Source organism: Cricetulus griseus, chromosome 3 (genome assembly GCF_003668045.3).
Source record: "Cricetulus griseus strain 17A/GY chromosome 3, alternate assembly CriGri-PICRH-1.0, whole genome shotgun sequence".
Taxonomy (NCBI): Eukaryota; Metazoa; Chordata; class Mammalia; order Rodentia; family Cricetidae; genus Cricetulus; species Cricetulus griseus.
In genome coordinates, this window is record NC_048596.1 from 36,583,579 (window position 1) to 36,602,143 (window position 18,565).

The 18,565-nt window shown below is 44.4% G+C and overlaps 2 protein-coding genes across 2 annotated transcripts in view; one reads left to right on the forward strand and one right to left on the reverse strand.

Annotated features, from left to right (window-relative positions):
* The window catches only part of Pgm5 (phosphoglucomutase 5), a 162,202-nt gene extending 160,535 nt beyond the window's left edge, over positions 1-1,667 (forward strand). The window contains exon 11 of the mRNA XM_027406496.2: positions 1,559-1,667. Within this exon, the coding sequence (XP_027262297.1) occupies positions 1,559-1,648 (90 nt within the window). The 3' untranslated portion in view covers positions 1,649-1,667. The remainder of the gene's footprint in view (positions 1-1,558) is intronic.
* A 7,177-nt stretch (positions 1,668-8,844) lies between these two features.
* Tmem252 (transmembrane protein 252) lies at positions 8,845-11,994 on the reverse strand. Its single transcript, XM_027406497.2, has 2 exons — positions 11,720-11,994; positions 8,845-9,121 (listed from the first exon to the last, which is right to left on the reverse strand). The coding sequence occupies exons 1-2, from the start codon at positions 11,992-11,994 to the stop codon at positions 8,845-8,847; spliced, it is 552 nt and encodes a 183-aa protein (XP_027262298.1).
* Between the last annotated feature and the right edge of the window lie 6,571 nt (positions 11,995-18,565).

The window sequence follows — 18,565 nt, forward strand, 5'->3', positions numbered from 1 at the left end:
AGTGTGATTGTGAAACAAGTTGAAGAATTCTTTTACAGTTTTTGATTTCTCACCAATATTTTACAAAATCTCATGCATATCCAATTCAACAGAAAAACCAATCATCATTCTCTATTGTCTCTAAAATACTAAATTTTGTTTTTTAGAAAAAACCCTCTATGTATGTACTAACATCTTACTGTTTATTTGGGTAATTGTATTATCTGAATGAAGTGAAATTATTTTGTGGCTCATTATTGAGGTTGCACAATTTAATGATATGAAATAGTCCCCAAAGAAATACTTTAGCAAACATGTCCTTAGATTAATACTTCCACTGCTCTGATTATGACAGCCTTTGGTTCCAAGGAGGGTAGCATCTTCCATTGCATAGTAAATTAAATAGGTTCACCCTACCCTAGCATTTGGGTCCCCCCACATCAGACTGGCTTTCATATCGTCTAAGATTCTCTCTATACTCAAGACATACTAGAAGACTTGAGCTATCTGTGCCCTATGCATGTTCTTCTGACTGCAATTCTTGAGCAGCCTTCAGGCTTTTATCTGCTAGGAACAGGTTAACTTGCCAGAACAGAATGCTGCCTCCCTCTACAAGGCTTCCTTTCCAGAATTATGGGCTCTTTATTCCTTTACTTCACTGTTGTCCAGTACTTCTCTATCAGTACCTTTGTTTTGGATTCTGTCTTTAAGTAGACTGATTTTATACTTATTTTATACTTATATATAAGTTTACTCAGTACTCCACATTGAAAGGCAATATTGCTTGATAAATATGAGTGGTGCATACACAGAAATTTAGTAAAATATACACAAGAATGTCTTCAGGTGAAATAATTCTTGGCCAAGAATTGTTTACTCTAGAGTGCTGAAGGTCAGCAGTAAACAGGGTTTCTTGTTTGTGGCAGTATCTGGATTGAAGAGTGCTGACAGATCAGCTTCCTCAGTGTTTTATCATTTATGTCTTATGAGTGTGTTAGGAGTATGTGCTCCACTCCTCAGAAACAGGACAAGCAATTAAAGGGAAGATGTGATCCTTAGTCCTTTGCTGAACTGGGTTCTAAAGCTCTCTAAGCCAGCTCCACCTCCTGGGAATACTGAAGAAGCTAGGTAGCCTGTATGGTATAGGGTAGGAAGACAGGTCCTGTAGCATTAGTGTGGCCATCTTCCCTGAAGTGCCAGAATGATGGTTTCTTTGGACCTGTGTTTTCAGGATGAGGAGCAAGCTTTGTCCTCACACTGAATGTGGGGAGGTGTTTGGTTGAGGCTATAACTTGGAAGGGATTAGTGGATCAGAAGAAGAATGGAAGTTTCCAGCCTTCCTGAATTCACAGTCTTGTTTAGCAGTAGGTTTATGCTTGTCCCTATCACGAATAACTTCTCTGTGGTTGAGTGAAAACCTCACAGAGCAGTTTTGTGTCCCACGTCTGTGTCCTGTCCATTCCAGTCACTGCCTGGAGGCTGTAAAAGGCAATCTGAGTCCATGCCTCTGAGGTAGAAATCCATCCCCAAGCCCATACTGGAGTTGATTTCAAGTTGATGGTCGTCCTTTCTTTTCCAGGCGGTGCTGAGCCCTCTCATAGCCATTGCGCTGAAAATATCCCAGATTCATGAGAGAACTGGCCGGAGGGGACCCACTGTCATCACCTGAGCACAGGGCAGAGGAGCACGCAGAGAGACACTTCACCACCGTGCCTTCTTGCTTCCCATTTGTGCCTCTTAGGACTTTGGAAAAACAAAAGCTATTTTACTGTTGGAAGGGGGTGGGGGTAAAATGAAATGAAGATGGGAAGGGGATAAGCACCCCTTTTGTTTTGATTTGTTCAGTTCCTTCATATGCAGCAAGGTCTTTAGTTGTCTGTCAGAGCTTCACTGTTGTTTGATATCTGTATTTCATCACACCAATGATCTTCCCCTATGGAGATAGACAGGCGCGCTAAGAAACTATTAATCACAGCCCCCTGTGGGTTTCTGGCCAGAGAGAGAAAGGGAGCGAGGGAGGAAGGGAGGAAGGGAGGAAGGGAGAGAGAGAGAGAGAGAGAGAGAGAGAGAGAGAGAGAGAGAGAGAGAGAGAGAGTGACTGGTAAGTTCTAAGGCTTTGGGCAGGCTGAAGATCTCATTAGCATGGAGGAGACTCCACTTTGCTCTCCTAATCAGATCAACAAGGTGAAAGTTTTAGAACTTTCAGGATGCACCCCTCTCCCACCAGCCATCCAATGGTCCATTTTCCCCAGCCTGCCACTATCTCTGCGCTGCCTCTCTCACGTCTTCTAGAGTTTTCTGTAAATCACAATGGCACACCTCCAACAAGACAGATAAAAGGGTGTTTTCCTCTCTTATTTGCATATAGTATTGATTTAGCTACCAAGCTGATTGCATCCTTCTGAATGTAGCCATTTTCTGTGCAGGTGGGGAAGGATTTTCTGGAAAAGACTGAAAATTAATGTTGAAAATGAGGGTGACACTTTCTTGATGTCGCAAGAGCCAATGCATGTGTTTGAGTAACTCCTCCCAGGAAGAATCCCACTGTGTATCCGGATTCTGTTCACAGTGGCTGGATAAAGGAGAAGGGGCTGAAATAATTAGTGGGCCTTATGAGACAGAGAGGTGGATTGTCACAACAGGGACCTGGCAGCTCCAGCAGGCACGTGGACTCCGGCAGCGTCCTCAGGCAGGCACGGGATGTGTTTGCTTATGTTTGGCTTCCTTGGGAACTGCAGGTTCACTTATCATGTCATTCGTGGAGATGACCTAGTGCCCTTTGGCTGTTGAGCAAGGCGTGACTGACTACTGCCATCAAGGTCAGTGCTGCAAGGAAACATTCCCAGAAAGGTGTTTGTTTCCATTTTCTCTCTGTGCTTCTGTCAGAAACTTGCTAGGACATTTAGTAGCCAATAAAACAAAACTTCCTTATTTTAACCTCCATACAAGATTGTGGCCTTCTGCTCATTTCTGCCTCTTGCCACTTACAGTTCCAGTTTGGTCACCTGTACAGAACACTGGGGAGGACTGCAATTTGTTCTAATGACTTAGGGGGTTGGATGTTAAAAATAGGACAGAAGAAAAATGAATTGCTCAAAATTGGTTTTGGGAATCAGCAAAAGTTAAAATGGGATCTAGTCTTTCACCATAAGAGTCTTTATTTCAGGATAATAGGAAGGTGGCTTTGAGCTGAGTTTATATTTTTAAAAAATTATAAAAAACATATCATGAATGGAACATTTTTGCCTTGTAGCTTTCGTTCTTACTATCTCTGGAGTAAAGGTCCCTGATAACATCCGTCTATCCATTTGCTGTTGACCTGCTATCAGCGCCTTCTAACACGTCCTTTGACATATCAGCTCAAGCTGGGCAAGCAAATATTTTTGCCTCAAGTTCCTGAACTTAAATCATCTCTAACTTTTAAGTTCAAGTTATTCTACTTCAACATTCTGTTCCCCCCCCCCTTTTTTTTTTTTTTTTTTTTTAGACAGGGTTTCTCTGTGGCTTTGGAGGCTGTCCTGGAACTAACTCTTGTAGACCAGGCTGGTCTCGAACTCACAGAGATCTGCCTGCCTCTGCCTCCTGAGTGCTGTGATTAAAGGCGTGCGCCACCACCACCCCGCCTGTTTCCCTTTTTTATGCATGTGTTGTAGCCCAATTTATAGTCACCCATCAATTAATTCACTCATTTATTCATTCATCCATTCAGCAAAGACTGGTTGAGCAGCTACTCCAGGCACATTCCTCTTTTAAATTTAACAGGAAGGTGGATGGAGTTGTACCTGCTCTTCTGAACTTAGAATTTGGAAGGAGTTGGTGGTGACAAACACAAGTAACTGGGAGGCATAAATAATACAATAGAAGTGCCAGCATGAGCTATGGGAACAAGAGTCATTGGCTCCAAAATGGTGGGACACTGGCAGCAGGAGGTTCTTCTTAAAGAATACGGTGTCTTGGGATCCATTGGTGCTTGTGTAGTTTACCAGAGGTGAATGGAAGCAGTGAGACAGAATAGTCAGTTAGCTGGGATTTACACGAAGCTGACCTCGGGAGCCAGAGGTGGTGTGATGGGTCGCATTCAGACAGACATAGGATATAACACCAAGTGGAACTGATCTTCGTAGCATCTTTTTCTCTCAGCTGGGTTAACAAAGAGCAGGTCTCTCAGCAATTCTAGGACCAGGCCTGTCACTGAGTTCTCTCAAGTTTACACTGCTCATTATTTACACTGTATTACTTCTGCCTTAACCCAAGATTGCATGGATGAATGCTTGTATTACTCTGAAGAGGCATGAAAGCCAGCAAGCCACACTTACCTATATGATGTTCCTCTTATTGTTAAAAATGCAGGGTCAACAACCAGCCTTTAAGAGCAAATGACCTGGGGTCAGTGAGGTGGTTGGCAGGTAGGTAATGGTGCTTACTGAACAAGCCTACTGAATGACTTGAGCTCAATCCCCAGTATCCATAGAAAGGAAGGGAGAGAGACTTGACTCCACACAGTTGTCCTCTGACCTTCTTATGTGTCCAGGCATGTGTACCCCTCCCTCCACACAGATAATTTTTTTTTTAATTAAGAGTAAGTGACATGAGACACACAAGAATTTTGTGGGAACCAGTATAGTGAATCGCAGAAGAAGCAACTTTACAGTGAGGTAACTATTAGGTCCAGTCTGGTGATCTTCTAGCACTCAGGGTTCCCTCACTGCAACATATGCCCCTGGAAAAGGGGAGAGCCATCACATATACGTAGTGCTTCTTAAATGAAGCAGTGTCCCATTTATCGAGGGGATTTGAAAACATGTGAGCATATGTGCCAGTGAGACATTTATAGGGGGAACCTGGGTGTTATATATCCGACCTGCCAGGTATCAGCCATTTCCCCAAAACAAAACATTGCTTTGTTTTACCCAGGATTCTTGAACTTCCTCATTGCCCTTTTAAAAAAAATGAGAGGGAAATAGGAAGATAGCTTAGGCCATCTTCCTATTTGAGACAATAGGTAGTAAATTGTCTCAAAAACAAAGGTGGAGAGCACCTGACATTGACCTCTGGCCTCCACATGTATGTGCACACACATGCATGTACATACACAGAGAGAAGGGTAGCCCTGTTTAAAGAGAGAACATTTATCAGATCTCACTGTTCCAAATTGCAGAATGCAGCCATCAGATCTGCAAGCCATGAATGCTTTCACATAAGTCTTAGATTGACAACCATCCCTGTACTAGATTTGACCACACTAAATCATGGCAAGAATGATAGTATGACTTGAGTTTTTGGTAGCCAGATCCATGAGCTATGGTTGATGTAGAGGATGAGAAAGCTTTTGTGGGTCCTGGTAATGACAGTAAGATGACTCTATGCCCATGGTAATAAATCAGTGTTTGGGTCATCAACAGTTCCAGACAGCACGAGATTATCTGAGGCAGCAGAGCTTAGCAGAAAGCCTGCTCAACTTCAACCAGCTGGAGGCTTTCCCAGCAGAAATAGCCCTTGCAATTGACAGCTCACTATTGTGTGAGTCAGCGGGGTTGTCATGGAACTTTAGAGAACAAAGTGGAATAACAAATCCAGGATTCTCTCCTCTTTCCATTTCTATCAGCACCTAGCACGTGCCGTGCCATGGAGATGAGCTTGAATGATGTTTCAAAGAAAAATAATATACTGAGGCAAAATCTTGAAAGACAAGCAGATGGTGTCAGTAAAAAAAAACACCTGTGAGTTTTTGCATGGAGGGGTCAAGACAGAGCCAGTACATCTCCGATATGCAAAGGCCCAGCATCGTGTACTGTATACTGACCTTGTCATAGTGATCTTCTAGGTGCTGGCAGTAATTATTTAAACTTGTTGATCAAAGGAACAACATGAAGCTATAAACTAAGGTGCCTGGGGCCACTATAATTCACACTGGGGATGAGGACGGATGAGTAAGGATCCTCTGCCATGGAGACTTTCCTCTCTCCATTGTCTCATAGTCCAAATGCCCTCCTCAGTAGCCATAGGACCACGGCTCCTAACCCAGCATCATTTCAGTTGATCACACACCTGAGATAGAAGGAAGATGCCAGTGCTACTTTCCCAGAGTGCACCCTGTAGGGGATAATAGTGTATCATTCACTACAGAGGGACACATTTGTTGACTTACCCAGTGGTTTTTAGTTGCTAATACACAAAGATGAAAGATTGCTTTGCATGATATCCAGGTTCTAGACTCCTGAATCAGAGTACATGTGTCTTAGAAACATGTCAAGAAGTATGTTTTAGTGTTGATTTACTTTCTATTTTTTTCTTTTTGCTTTCCTTCCTTCTCTTCTTCTCCTTCTCCTTCCTTCCCTCCCTCCCTCTCTCCCTTTCTCCCTTCCTCCATTCCTCCCTCCTTTCCTTTCTTCCAAGGCTGACTTTGAACTCCTGATTCTCCAGTTTCTATCTCACAAGTGCTTGGGTTACAAGTATGTGCCACCGTGCCCAACTTTAGTATTCTTTTTTAAAAGGAGGCACCAGGTTGCTTTCTGAAGCAACAGCTGGTGTCAGTCATGTTTGGGTTTGCAGGAATATAAACTCATCTTGATACTGTGGAGAATGCTACCATGACTTAGGATCCTCTACTGCTTTTTTTTTCTGATACAAAAAAGTGACAAAAAAGGAAAGAAGGAAGGAAGGAAAGTCTGTGGTAAAAAAGAGGTGACTAAGGTTAGCATGCTTTCTGTGAAAGAATGAGGAACTAGCTTCAATCCTCACTCATGCCAGGAACCCAGAAAGATTCCTGGAAATTCAATTGCCAGCCAACCCCTGGCACAACCTGAAACAACAACCCCCAACTACCCGATGTATGTGTACACACATGCACTTGTAAAACGCAGACACGTACAGCACACACACACACAAAATAAATTCCAAAAAGACTCTGAATGCAAAATTTATTGTCTTAAGGAGACTAACACAATATATGCAAACAAAATTGAATGGTTGGTTCATCTGAGTGGTAGGAAAACCATCTATTCTGTGTGCAAATCTAGGTAGAAGTCCAATAATGCTGGTCATTCAGACCAGTGAGGAAAATTGCCTGGGAGGGGGATGATGGAAAGAGATGACAAGAAAGGACTGATGAATTGCATTGTTAATAAATAGCCACCTTCCTGCTAAACAGCCATCAGTGGCCATCCTCTCTAGTCATTTGCTCATTGTCAAGGACTCAAAGCAGAGATTCATAAAGGTGTGCTTCATGGACTAGGGTTTTGTTCATTTGGCATCTTTTGTGTCTATCAGGACACTCACAGTCTGTGCACAGTCTCCACACCAATGGAGAAGTAGAGACAATGGATAATCAGTCCCACCTTGATGACTCTCTTCCTGAAAGATGTTATCCTTCCCTTGAGTCAAAGGCTCTTCTGGCTTTCCTCTGTAGGATACAGGAAAACTGCACTATCAGGGCCATTTCCCAGACAGGAAACAGGCTGGCCCAGTAATCCAAAAGTCACCTCAGCTGCTTCTTCAAGGGTGTACAATATAGTAGTGACTGGGAACATTGCTTTCTGTTGGGGGTCATTTTTGACATGGAGTGAGAAATCTAAGCTGTGTCCTAGAAAGAGGAAATACATAACCAGCCTAACTCAAAAGTGTGAGGTAAGTAACTCTCCTCACGTACCTTTAGGTTCTTCACCTTCCGTGAGGCCATTGTTTCACTGAACACATTTCCCAAATTATTGAAGCCTCAGTTGACATGTCCATAAAACAAGAATGGTCACAGCACCCACCTCTCAAAGATGGGATGGGGGCCTAATAACATGCATGGGAGGGCTGGTTCACCCACCACGTGTGAGGCATGCCATAACTTAGATATCAACCTGAACACTGATGCTTCACTTGGTAGAGAAAGAACTTGAGGCCAGGATATGCATACCCTCATCCACATTCAAAAGTCTCAGCCTATGTATCCCACCACCATCCTTCTCCCTAACCTGTTCTCTGATTTTAAAACTCCCACAAAGAATAAAAAACCAAGGAGGGACCATTGGGGTTTTAAAGTCCAGGAGTTTAGTTCTCTGTACTGAGATACACACACACACACACACACACACACACACACACACACACACACACACACACATATCCTGGTGATGGAAACATGACCTTACAGTTTTTAATCTCTTATGTTCTGAATTTGAAGGGGGAGCATCTTGGGAAACTGCATATATTTTTAAACTTCACAAGATTTGTAAGAAGTTGTGTGTTAGCATCACCCTTGTTTACCTGGATCATGAATTTAGTATTGTGTCTACTCAACTTTAATCTGGAAAAAACTCCTATGTGCCTTTCTGAGAACCTTTTTAAGAGGTCACTCAACATTTTGTGTTTGAACCATTTAAAGGCAAATATTGCAGTCTCTTCCCTTTCTCACAGAAAACAAACACATACATAATTAAAATAAAACGATACAAAATATCGTTCCTTGGTTCCTAGTGCCCCCTCCCATGATGTGTCCGAGCTATGGCATCACTCAGGTAGCATGGTCAGTGGGGTGACTCTAAGGCTGCTTCTCAAACAGTCTTCCCTTTGAGATTCTTTGGACACAGTATGTGAAGGGCTGTGGCAGTCCCCACCAACAGCAAGTGCACCTCCAGGCTTGACTTGAGGTCATGGGGTTAGGAGGGAGGTGGAAGGCCTGTCCATATGCCTTCTCTTCCGCCTAAGGTTTGCCTGGGTTGGGTTTTGTGAGAATTCTCTACAACAACTTCCTGCTGATGGCTGTGTCCTTCAAGGACCCCAAGCTGCCCTGGAAACCCTAGTCTCTTGAACCAATGATGGCCTTGCTCCAGTGCAGGGTGACACAGCAGCTTCACAGTCCCTGGCCCGCCTGTCTCCTCAGCAGCTGGGGAGTCCTGAGTGCTGGAGAGCAGGCCCTGCCTTCAGCACTGTGCTTGGCCCCACAGCATCCTGTGCCTTCACTGTAACCACCGTGCCTGCGGTGCTCTCCTGGTAGGACGGTGGGGCCTCTGGTTGTGGCTCATTTTCATCTTCAAGTTCAAGGCTTGTCGCTGTGTATGGAGGAGGAGGAAATTCCAGGAACCCCCCGCCTGCAGGGCAGGTCTGTTTCTCAGCATCCAGGCTTTCTTCATAAGCCGGGGGGTAAAAGTTGGGCCTGTGAGACGAAATGCCACAAATATGCACACGTTATTTACGTCTTGGTGGTGAAGAAGCATATGTCTGCCTCTCTCATCTCACATTGTGTGAAGCTAAACTGCTAAGAAACACTGAGTTTCAAACAGATGTACTTTTCTGACATCACCAGTTTCTAAAAACTGCACACCCTTCCTGTAGAATCCAGTCATGGCAGCCCGCCTGTTCCAGACAGGTATTCCAAGCTATTCCTTGTTTGCTCTTTCAGCCCAAGAAACATTCAGTGCACTCTCCTTGTCAGCCCTAGGTGACACAGACTTTGACCATGAACCTCTCTTTAGCCAGTACACAATCCTTGTTACCACTCACACACACCATCTTCCACTCCATTGCTCCCGAGGCCTCAGACCTTCACAAGCAACAAAATAATGGAAAACTATTACATGCAGGTCCCTGACCTGGGGGACACCACTACTCTCTCCTGACACATTGTCAAGTCCTGGGCAGCTGGTTTCAGAGAAAACATAGGAAACACGCTTAGGTCTCAAAAGGCATTGGCTGGTAGCTTTGTGAGGCATTCAACTGCAGCGTAGTTGCTGACCTGCCCCTGGTTAAGGTCAGTCAGCCCAGCTGATGGACTTGTTCATCATCTTAACCATCTAAGTAATTACTAAATGCCTCTGGCTCCTCCACCATGAATGAAGGTGGGGGTGGGGTGAGTGGAAGAGAGCCAGAGTGAGTTTGCATGAGTTGAGTATTTATAGAGGCAATCTATCCAGGGCCAAAGGGAGTGTTTATGGTGAGTAACCACAACAGAACAGGGTCTGCCATTTGTAGCCACTGCTCCACTCCAAATGTCACAAGGCCTGGGGCCAAATAGCTGAAGGAGCTGTCTACTGTACGATGTAAGGCTTGACCTTTCCCAGGGATAGCTAAGGCCGAGTCATGGGGATAGAAAGGTGAGCTCTTCCATGGAACCATTTGACAGACTCCAAGAAGACTACTGCCATGAACACCATCCCCAGAGGAACATTCGCTTGGATATCTCTGCTCTGTTACTCATGTTGAGTGCAAAGCTTTTGAGATGCAGAATTTTCCCAGTTTGGCTCTGTAGGATGACCATCTCAGGATGCAGCAGGAAGGGGCAGTGAGAGAGAGAGAGGTGTCAAGATAGTCATTATTTGCTTTTGAATACTCCAGACAAGGGAATATATATGAATGTGTCGGTAAATTTTAGATGCCTTCTAAAGGCACTTGTTACTCTTACAGGAGTTCACACTGTAGAGGTAGATACACACACATGAACACAAACACACAAAACATACACACACACACACACAGACACACACACACACCCCCCACACACATACAATTGCTCTAGAAGCACCTTCTAAATCACTCCTGCTATCTTAATTTTTGGTCAAACCCAAAGAACTGCTTCCTGGTTAGTCTAATCAACCTTGGAAATGGTCTGTGGTTGTTGTCACTTGTATGATTGATGTCAGCAATGCATAGTCACAGGTGAGAGTACTCTGATTCAATGTGCATGGGATAGCTAAGACATTTTATGGATTACCTGCTCTTGCATGAATATCCCAGAAGGACTTATGGATTCTTACATCCTATACCTTAAGAACAATATTCTTGTGTTAGGAATCAGAAGATTGAAGCTAAATTAACTGACTACAAGGTTACCCGAATCCTTGGCTTTTTGTTTTGGTAATATATTATTATAATATAAACTTATATTACTTATAAGGGCATTAGTGGTATTTAGTGATCCTATATTGCTGCAAACCATCTCTTGAACTTTTATATCACTCCAAGCTCCAATCCCATATTCATTAAATAATAACTCTTCATCCCCACCCCCATCACACACACCATGCTCGAGGCCTGGGAACCACTGTTCTGTTTCTTGTCTGTGGAAGCTACTTGGTGTAAGTAGAATGGTACCCTTTCTGACTGGTGGGTATCACTTGACATAATGTTTTCAGTGTGTAGCCACCTATAGCATGTATCAATTATTTTGTTCTCTCTTAAGGCCAAATAATATTGCAATGTGTATGTGTACATACTGCCATTTGTTTTCTCCATCATTGATGGGCATGTTATCTTTTTGCCTTGAATGTATGCTTCTTACAAGGTGAGATCAGAACACCTAAAAGGACAGTTATCTAGAACTTCCCTTAGTCACAGAAGTTGCTGACTGACTCAGGGTCCGCTTGCTCATTTAATGTGGGCAGAATTTAGTCTGGGTCTTTCTTTACAACTCATTAACCATGTCATAGAAACCACCTAGCCATCGCCTATCATTTACTAAAATCATCCCCAATACAGAAGAAGAACCTAGGAGTTGTGCCCCTTAATTTGCTGTATGTGAGTTTTTGCTAGGGATATAAGGATCTTAGCCTAAGAAAGTTCCCTCTTGCCTCATTGTTTCCCCCAATAACAGCCTTGCTCTTCCACACTATGACCCCAGAGCAAATTGCCCAGTGAACTTCGGGCCTAGATGCAAAGTCTCATGTAAGTGGATCTGCTGTGGAATTTTACATCTCTCCACTTCCCACACTGTGGCTCATCTCAGCCCTTCTCATGTCCTCTGGCACTCAGCACATACCTGTCTATTGTGGTCAGGAGCAGGTCCTGAGAAGCAAGGTGCTGTCTGAGCACATGGTTGAACATCTCTTTGTTTTCATTTGCTTGTCGGTAAGTGGCCCAGAAAATTCCACTCAGAAGGATCACAAACCCCATAGGCAGAAGCACGTAGGCTATGACCAGGTTCCTCTGAGAGTGAAAAATGGAGTTGGAGATGAAGAAGCCCCCCAAGCAGATCATCAGGAAGCCAGTGAGGAGGGAGAGGGCACAGAAAATTAGACCAGTCCTGTTCTGCATCCCTGCTTGTCTGGAGCCCGTCTGACCCTGCCACTCCTCTGTTTCCAGGCCCGCTCAGGGAAATGCACTCATTAGCCAGGTTGCAGCCTTATACACACGAACAAATGGCCTTTGAACAATTAAGTGAAGCAGGCCCGGGGAAGCTATTCATTAACCACTGAAAGTTACTGTAATATCCTCCAGGGGGAACCTAGAAACATAACATTGTGTCCTCCAGGAAGGGAAGGTTGCATGTAGCCAGTGTGTTCCCGGTGAGTGGGTAGGACCTCAGCTGCTCCCATGTGCTAGATGAGAGGCCCTAAACCTTTTTTTTTTTTTTTTTTTTTTTTTTTTTTTTTTTTTTTTTTTTTGATAATGAAGGTACTGGTCTCTCACCTCTCACTGTAGGGGATTCTCCACTAAAAGCTACAGAACTTTACAGCTTTCCATAAAGTTTTGCTTTTGTTGTTTGGCAAGAAATCCTTTCCTGATTTCATTTTCTCTTTCTATACTAAGAAGACATTTCTCTGAGACTCTTGGTGTCTTTGTCTTGTCTGCCTAAGTGACTCTCACCTTCATTGCCCCAATAATCTGGTACTGGTAACTCCCCTTCCCCACCCCTGAGCAAGCCAGAGAGTGACCGTTCTGCTGATAGGAGAGAATTCTGGGAGAAGGCACATAGTGGAGAAGGGACTATATGGGGGCACTTGGCAATGTCTGTAAAAGAGGATGGTGTAATAACTGCTGTTTGAATTCGGCTTTGGAATCCTTCCCATTGTCAGGGTGCTGATGTTGCCATCTCATCATCACCTCTGGCTAATGGGTACTTACTGGGTATTTATTCTATATTACTTTAGCTCAGGCTACCATTCCTGCTTCATTATAAATGTTTCACCCAAGTCTCTTCCTACCCTCCACAAAGATCCACAGGCATTGGACCTAAGAGCATTCCCCACAAGGTTGCAGCCTGTTGTAGCTACCACATATACCAGTCAGAAATGCCTCCTATTACATGCCCACTCTCTGTCTCCCACACAGCTTCACACCCACCTCTAGCAGATTATAGGCTCAGAAAGGTCTGAAACCTTCGCTCTAAGATATGTCAACTAAAATTTATCTTAGTAGATGCTGCCAAACAATGTTCCTCACTCTCTCTTTGCTCTGTGTAACATTGTCTTAGAAATATTTCCAAGCTACTATATGCACTCTGCCTGAGGTCTGTTTCCTTCATCTTGACAGACGATGGTTGCAAACGTCTTATTCCAGATCTGCTTCTAGCCTCACTTCCTACCTTTCCTATTGGATACATTGGCACATCCATGCCAAAAAACTTCTTCACGCAAGGGCTTCTGAGTCATTTTTGCTTTAGTGCTTTCATTGTCATCGCTTGTCATTTGCTTTTCCAATGGGAAAGTGTTTATTTGTGCAGTGTCATTATATTTCTGCTCATATCCCCTGGCCTTGTATCCACCATTTCCTTAGCCCCGCCTTTGTGTTAGGGCTAGGAGAGACAGGAAGACACTGCAGTTCAAACACAATAGCAGGCACGTCCTCCTTCTACCCACTGACCCCCTACATATATTACCTTTAATTCTAAACTACTTCCGTCTTCTATGCTTGGAACTACCTTTGCAGTCTAGCCTTTGTCTTCCTCCTTCTGCAATCGCTTTTCAGGTTCCTCTGATGCTCACTGAGGACTCTTATCTCCTATGTAAGCCATTCTCTCCATCTGAGTGTGAGCTGGACCTAGTGATTTGATTCTAGAGAGAAGAATAAGGCAGAGATGATAACTGTTTCCGTGATCAGGTTAAAAAGAAGGGAATTGTCCATCCTGCTAATAGATTATTACCTTCGAAGGATGAGGTTGCCATATTAGCAAGACTCACCTGGCAAAGAAAAAGAGCACCTTCTTAGTCAACAGCCATTGACAGACCCTTCACTAAGGGCCCTTATTTCATCAACCATGTAGAAGTGCACTCTGTCCACAAGCATACAGTGAGGAGCAATTCCTTTCACAACTGATTCTGGAGAAGGCTCTCAGGCAGCACTCTGACTAAGTGACCCTGGAGGACAGGAGCCATTGAAGTTATACCTCCCATACCCGAATCACACGAGCTATGGGATTATAAATATGCATTGCTTTAAGTTACTACATTTTTGTGACTTTTTTAAGGTAGCAAGAGAGAACTAAACCAGTTCCATTAGGACCTGAGAAGCCAGAGTAGTAGTTAGTGCTAAGTGTTTAATCAGAGGACCTGGTCCACATCACCCTGTTACAGTCAGCTCTATTCTTCGTCACCACCATGATCATCATCACTGTCAGTCCCCAAAGCCACAGGAAAACCCAGGGTTTCCAACTGAATTGATGTCACTAAAGGTTGGGTCCCAAGTTCCCATTGACTGTGGGGTCCTGGGGCTAATAGTAAGTGTCAGATCAGGAAGGGGTAGTACTCAGAATGAGTGCCATCCACCATGGAATTGTGTGGTTTGTTTGGGTTACATAAATGTGGGAGCTCAACTGGGGAGGATGACAGAGCAGGCTCAGCTCCTATGGCAACAGGAACACATGAACAAATGAGCCCTTTCCTACCTGCCCTCCTCCAGTGCCAACAAAAGACATGGTTTTCCAAACACATTTCTTCCTCTCGGGCATCCCAGAGGTGGCTCCTGCCATTCCTGAGTAGTGTCTGGTTGTATTAGTGGTGGTAGAAGCAGTGGTGGTGCCTTCCTAAGAATTTCAGTGAAATACAGCAAATTCCAGAAAGCACCAGGGGAGGGAAGGAACAGTTCCTTCACAGAAAATGTATATAAAAGAAAAAGTAAGTTTCTGAGTCCAGGCCATTTTAGGAATTTGAGAAGAGATGTGGCATCAAAGCCCCCTTTCCTGTCCCTTGTTAAACTGTTAGAATATGTTCCTAAAGCTAGTCACCAAGGTCTAGTCCTTTATTGGCCACTTCCTTATGCCTGACTAAAACTCCAAGGTCCAGCTACCCAAACACTAAAGTCCAGCAATCAAAATTTATTATTTGGCTACACTGGCTAACATGTCCAATCAGGGTTTACCAACTTACCCTAGCATAGACTTCCTTTTTTTCTCCTTAAAAACCCACTCCTGTAGAAACACCTGCTGCTGTCTTTGCCTGGCCCAGAGGCAGCCCCCTGGCCCAGACGCAGTCCCCCACCCCAGGGTAATAAAATCTCCTTTGTACTGAGAATTTGGTGTCTGAGTGTGTTCAGTACCACTCCATGGTATGGGTAAAGGGAAGGTTGTTATTGTAGATATGAGAGACAGAACAGTCAGAGGCATCTGGAAGAGTCCAGAGCAAAGAAAGACTTAGCCTGAACATGGCCAGCAGACTGACTGGGCCTGGGCATGAGAGAAGCAGGATGGGATGGCTGGGGATAGAAGAGGAGACATACAGAGAATACATATCTAAACTAGCAGGGTTATAAGGAGAATGGGGGCAGTTTAGGGTAGGGGAGGAGGGGATAAGGGCAGGATGCGAGCTTGGACTCTGAAATGTATGGCAGGTACTTGTCATACTGAGGGAACCTGGAGGCCAGCGGGTACTTTGGCATACTAACAGGCATCACAGGTAGCCATTGGTCCCTTTCGTCAGAGGTAAGGGAAGGGAATCATTTTGGTGGAGAGGACCAGGCTTCATAAGATCTCCAGGAATGCTGGCTTCTCTCTAACCACCAGAAATCTTCCTACAGTCCAGGTTGAACTCATCTCTGGATATCTGAACTGCCTTTTGAAGTGTGTGGAATTGGTATTTCATTTAGACCTAACAACAGTAATGTGTTATTTGGCCATCAGCCAAACATCTTAAGACATAAATGACTTTGAACACTGTTCCCTTGGGCATGACAGACCCATGAGCACTGTTCTGAACATTGTGTGCAGCTGAGTTCCAGGCACTGTCCTGCCTCTAGGTTCACGTTAGAATACCCTGGAAATTGGCTTTTTCCCCTCACACTCTGCAGCACACACAGTCAGGGCCCTAGGACATGACACAGTCCTCTACACCCATGTTTCTGTCTCTAGGTCAATGTCTTGAAAACAGGCCGGTGGTAACAGAGAAGCAGGGCGGCTGTGGCACAGAAAGGGCCTGATGCCAAGCACAGAGGTAGATTTCAGAAGGTCACCTGGGCTCAGGAAGTGAGCCTCTGCAGGAGGTAGAGGAGGCAGCACATACGTAAGAAGCCATGTCACCCCGTCTGACCTCATGGGGGTGATTACTAAGTGGTTTCTGGATTAGCCTTTCACACTTGAGGGTTCACTGAGCACTGGTAACTTCCTCATTCTCCTTGTTTTCTTTGCTTTTAAAGCTTTTCCTCTGTGACCCCCACAACACACACACACACACTCAGGAGAAGACTAAGATGAAGGGAGTTTTTGAAATTGGCAAAAGACAAACAGCAAGTCAAGAAATTCCTAGCATGGAAAGGAGGCAGCCACTCACTTGCCCACTGTGGCCAGCAGGGCATCAAGACAGAGACCCCAAGCGGGTCCGGAACTGAGATGTGTGCCCACAGCACTGAATTTGTGGGGTTGCAAGTCAAGCCCTTTGCTAATTGGTATAGATTGTATTTTCAAGCAATTTTTGAAAACCCAAGTGGACATTCCTGTTCCTGATACTGTTGAGTCTGGTCATGTGTGGATCTTGTCACGGCTGTGGACCAAAAAAGGGGAGAAATTTGTTACAGAAAGAGCTTAACTTCCAACATGAACTACATAAGTCAGAACAGATGTGATTTCTTTAAATTCCTGGAAAACTGATATGAGCCCACCCTTCATGGCTACTCCAGAACAAGACAGGAATCTCACACCATGGCAAAATCTCACAAGTTTGTATCAAATGGTGTCAAGGCTGGGGACTTGTAAATATGACACATCTGGGTCCTGTTTCATGAAACTTCCTTTAATATTGAGATTCTGTGTCCCCCTCCTTTTATCTCTTAGTTGTTCATACCCATTTTCTTCTTCTTGAATGACTTTAGCAAAAAAATTCATGTCCTTCAAAGACACATAGAATTCACACATAAAACCACTTGGTCCAAGACTGTTTTGTTTTCTTCCCTTAAAAAAAAAAAAATCTTGCCATTTATCATTAAATGCCAAACACTGTACAAAAGACAGTAGAGACTGAGATAAATACTATGCATGCCCCCACTGGATGTGGCACACTTGTCCCACTGCCCATGCATTGGTAGAGGAGGGTGACTAAATGTAGTGCCTCTTGGGCTCACCAGCGACTGAGGTAAGGAGTGGCTTGCTGGAGATCCACATGTATTATGTATGATTCTCAATGTTCCTCTTGTATCCCAACTTTAGATCTTCACCTCATGGGGAAGTCTCGTCATTCTGGCTTTTTCTTTCAGCAATATGTTACTGCTTGGATTAGTTGGCATTTCTGTTGCTGTGAAGAGACACCATGACCATGGGAACTCTTATAAAGGAAAACATTTAATTGGAGCTGGCTTATAGGTTCAGAGGTTTAGTCCATTGTGGTCATGGTAGGAAACATGGCAGTGGACAGGCAGCCATGGTGCTGGAGAGAGGTTCTCATGGCGCTTGTGAGTTCTACATCTGGATCAACAGGGAGAGAGAGAGAGAGAGAGAAAGAGAGAGAGAGAGAGAGAGAGAGAGAGAGAGAGAGAGTGCCACTGGGCCTGACTTGAGCTTCTGAAATCTCCAAGTCCACTCTCAGTGACACACTTCCTCCAACAAGGCCAAACCTACCCCAACAAGACCATATCTCCTAATCCTTTCAAATAATGCCACACCCCATGAGCCTATGGGGCCATTTTCATTCAAACCACCACACTGCCATTTGCTTCTTGCTAGCAAAGTGTAAGACCAGTGACTTCTCTGTCATCCAGGTGTACCTCAGGGTTTGGACTGGGTTGGGGGTTGTCTTGGGGGGAAGTCTACCCTCTCTCCAGTGCTAACTTCAGCTAGTGTTTTGGCCAAGGAACAGGTACTACTGGATGCGGGGTTTCTTTCTCTTCCCTGTCTGCAGCCATGTGGAATTTCATTGTGTCATGGTGGTAAGAGTGCCTCCCTTTCCACCCAGCCCAGCCCAGCCCAGCCCAGCAGTTTACTGGAGTACCAGTGGTGGTTGATCACTTCCATGTACAGCATGACCAAGATCATTGGAGCAGTCTATAAGCTTGCAAGTGTCTGCAGTGCCCAGAAGGTCTGTGCTTTCATTGTAGCCCACACTTGGATCCTAATAAGCCATTGAAGGTTTCTGCTGAGAAGCTAGAGAGGTGACTTAGTGGTTAGGACCACAGGCTGCTCTTGCAGAGGACCCAGGTTTGATTGCCAGCATCCACATGGCAGTTCCCAACTGTAACTCTATTCCCAGGCTCTTCTGGCCTCCACCCAAGAAAATGTAAGCTACATTTTTGTCACAGGGAAATAACACCCCCAACTTTCTGCATGCCAGATAAAGATTTTTGACACCATTTTAATTGGTATGGTTTGTTTTTTCAATCAGTTCTTCAAATTCTTCTAGTAATTTAAAGTTTTTGGGCTGGGCGTTGGTTTTTTTTTTGAGACAGGGTTTCCCTGTGGCTTTGGAGG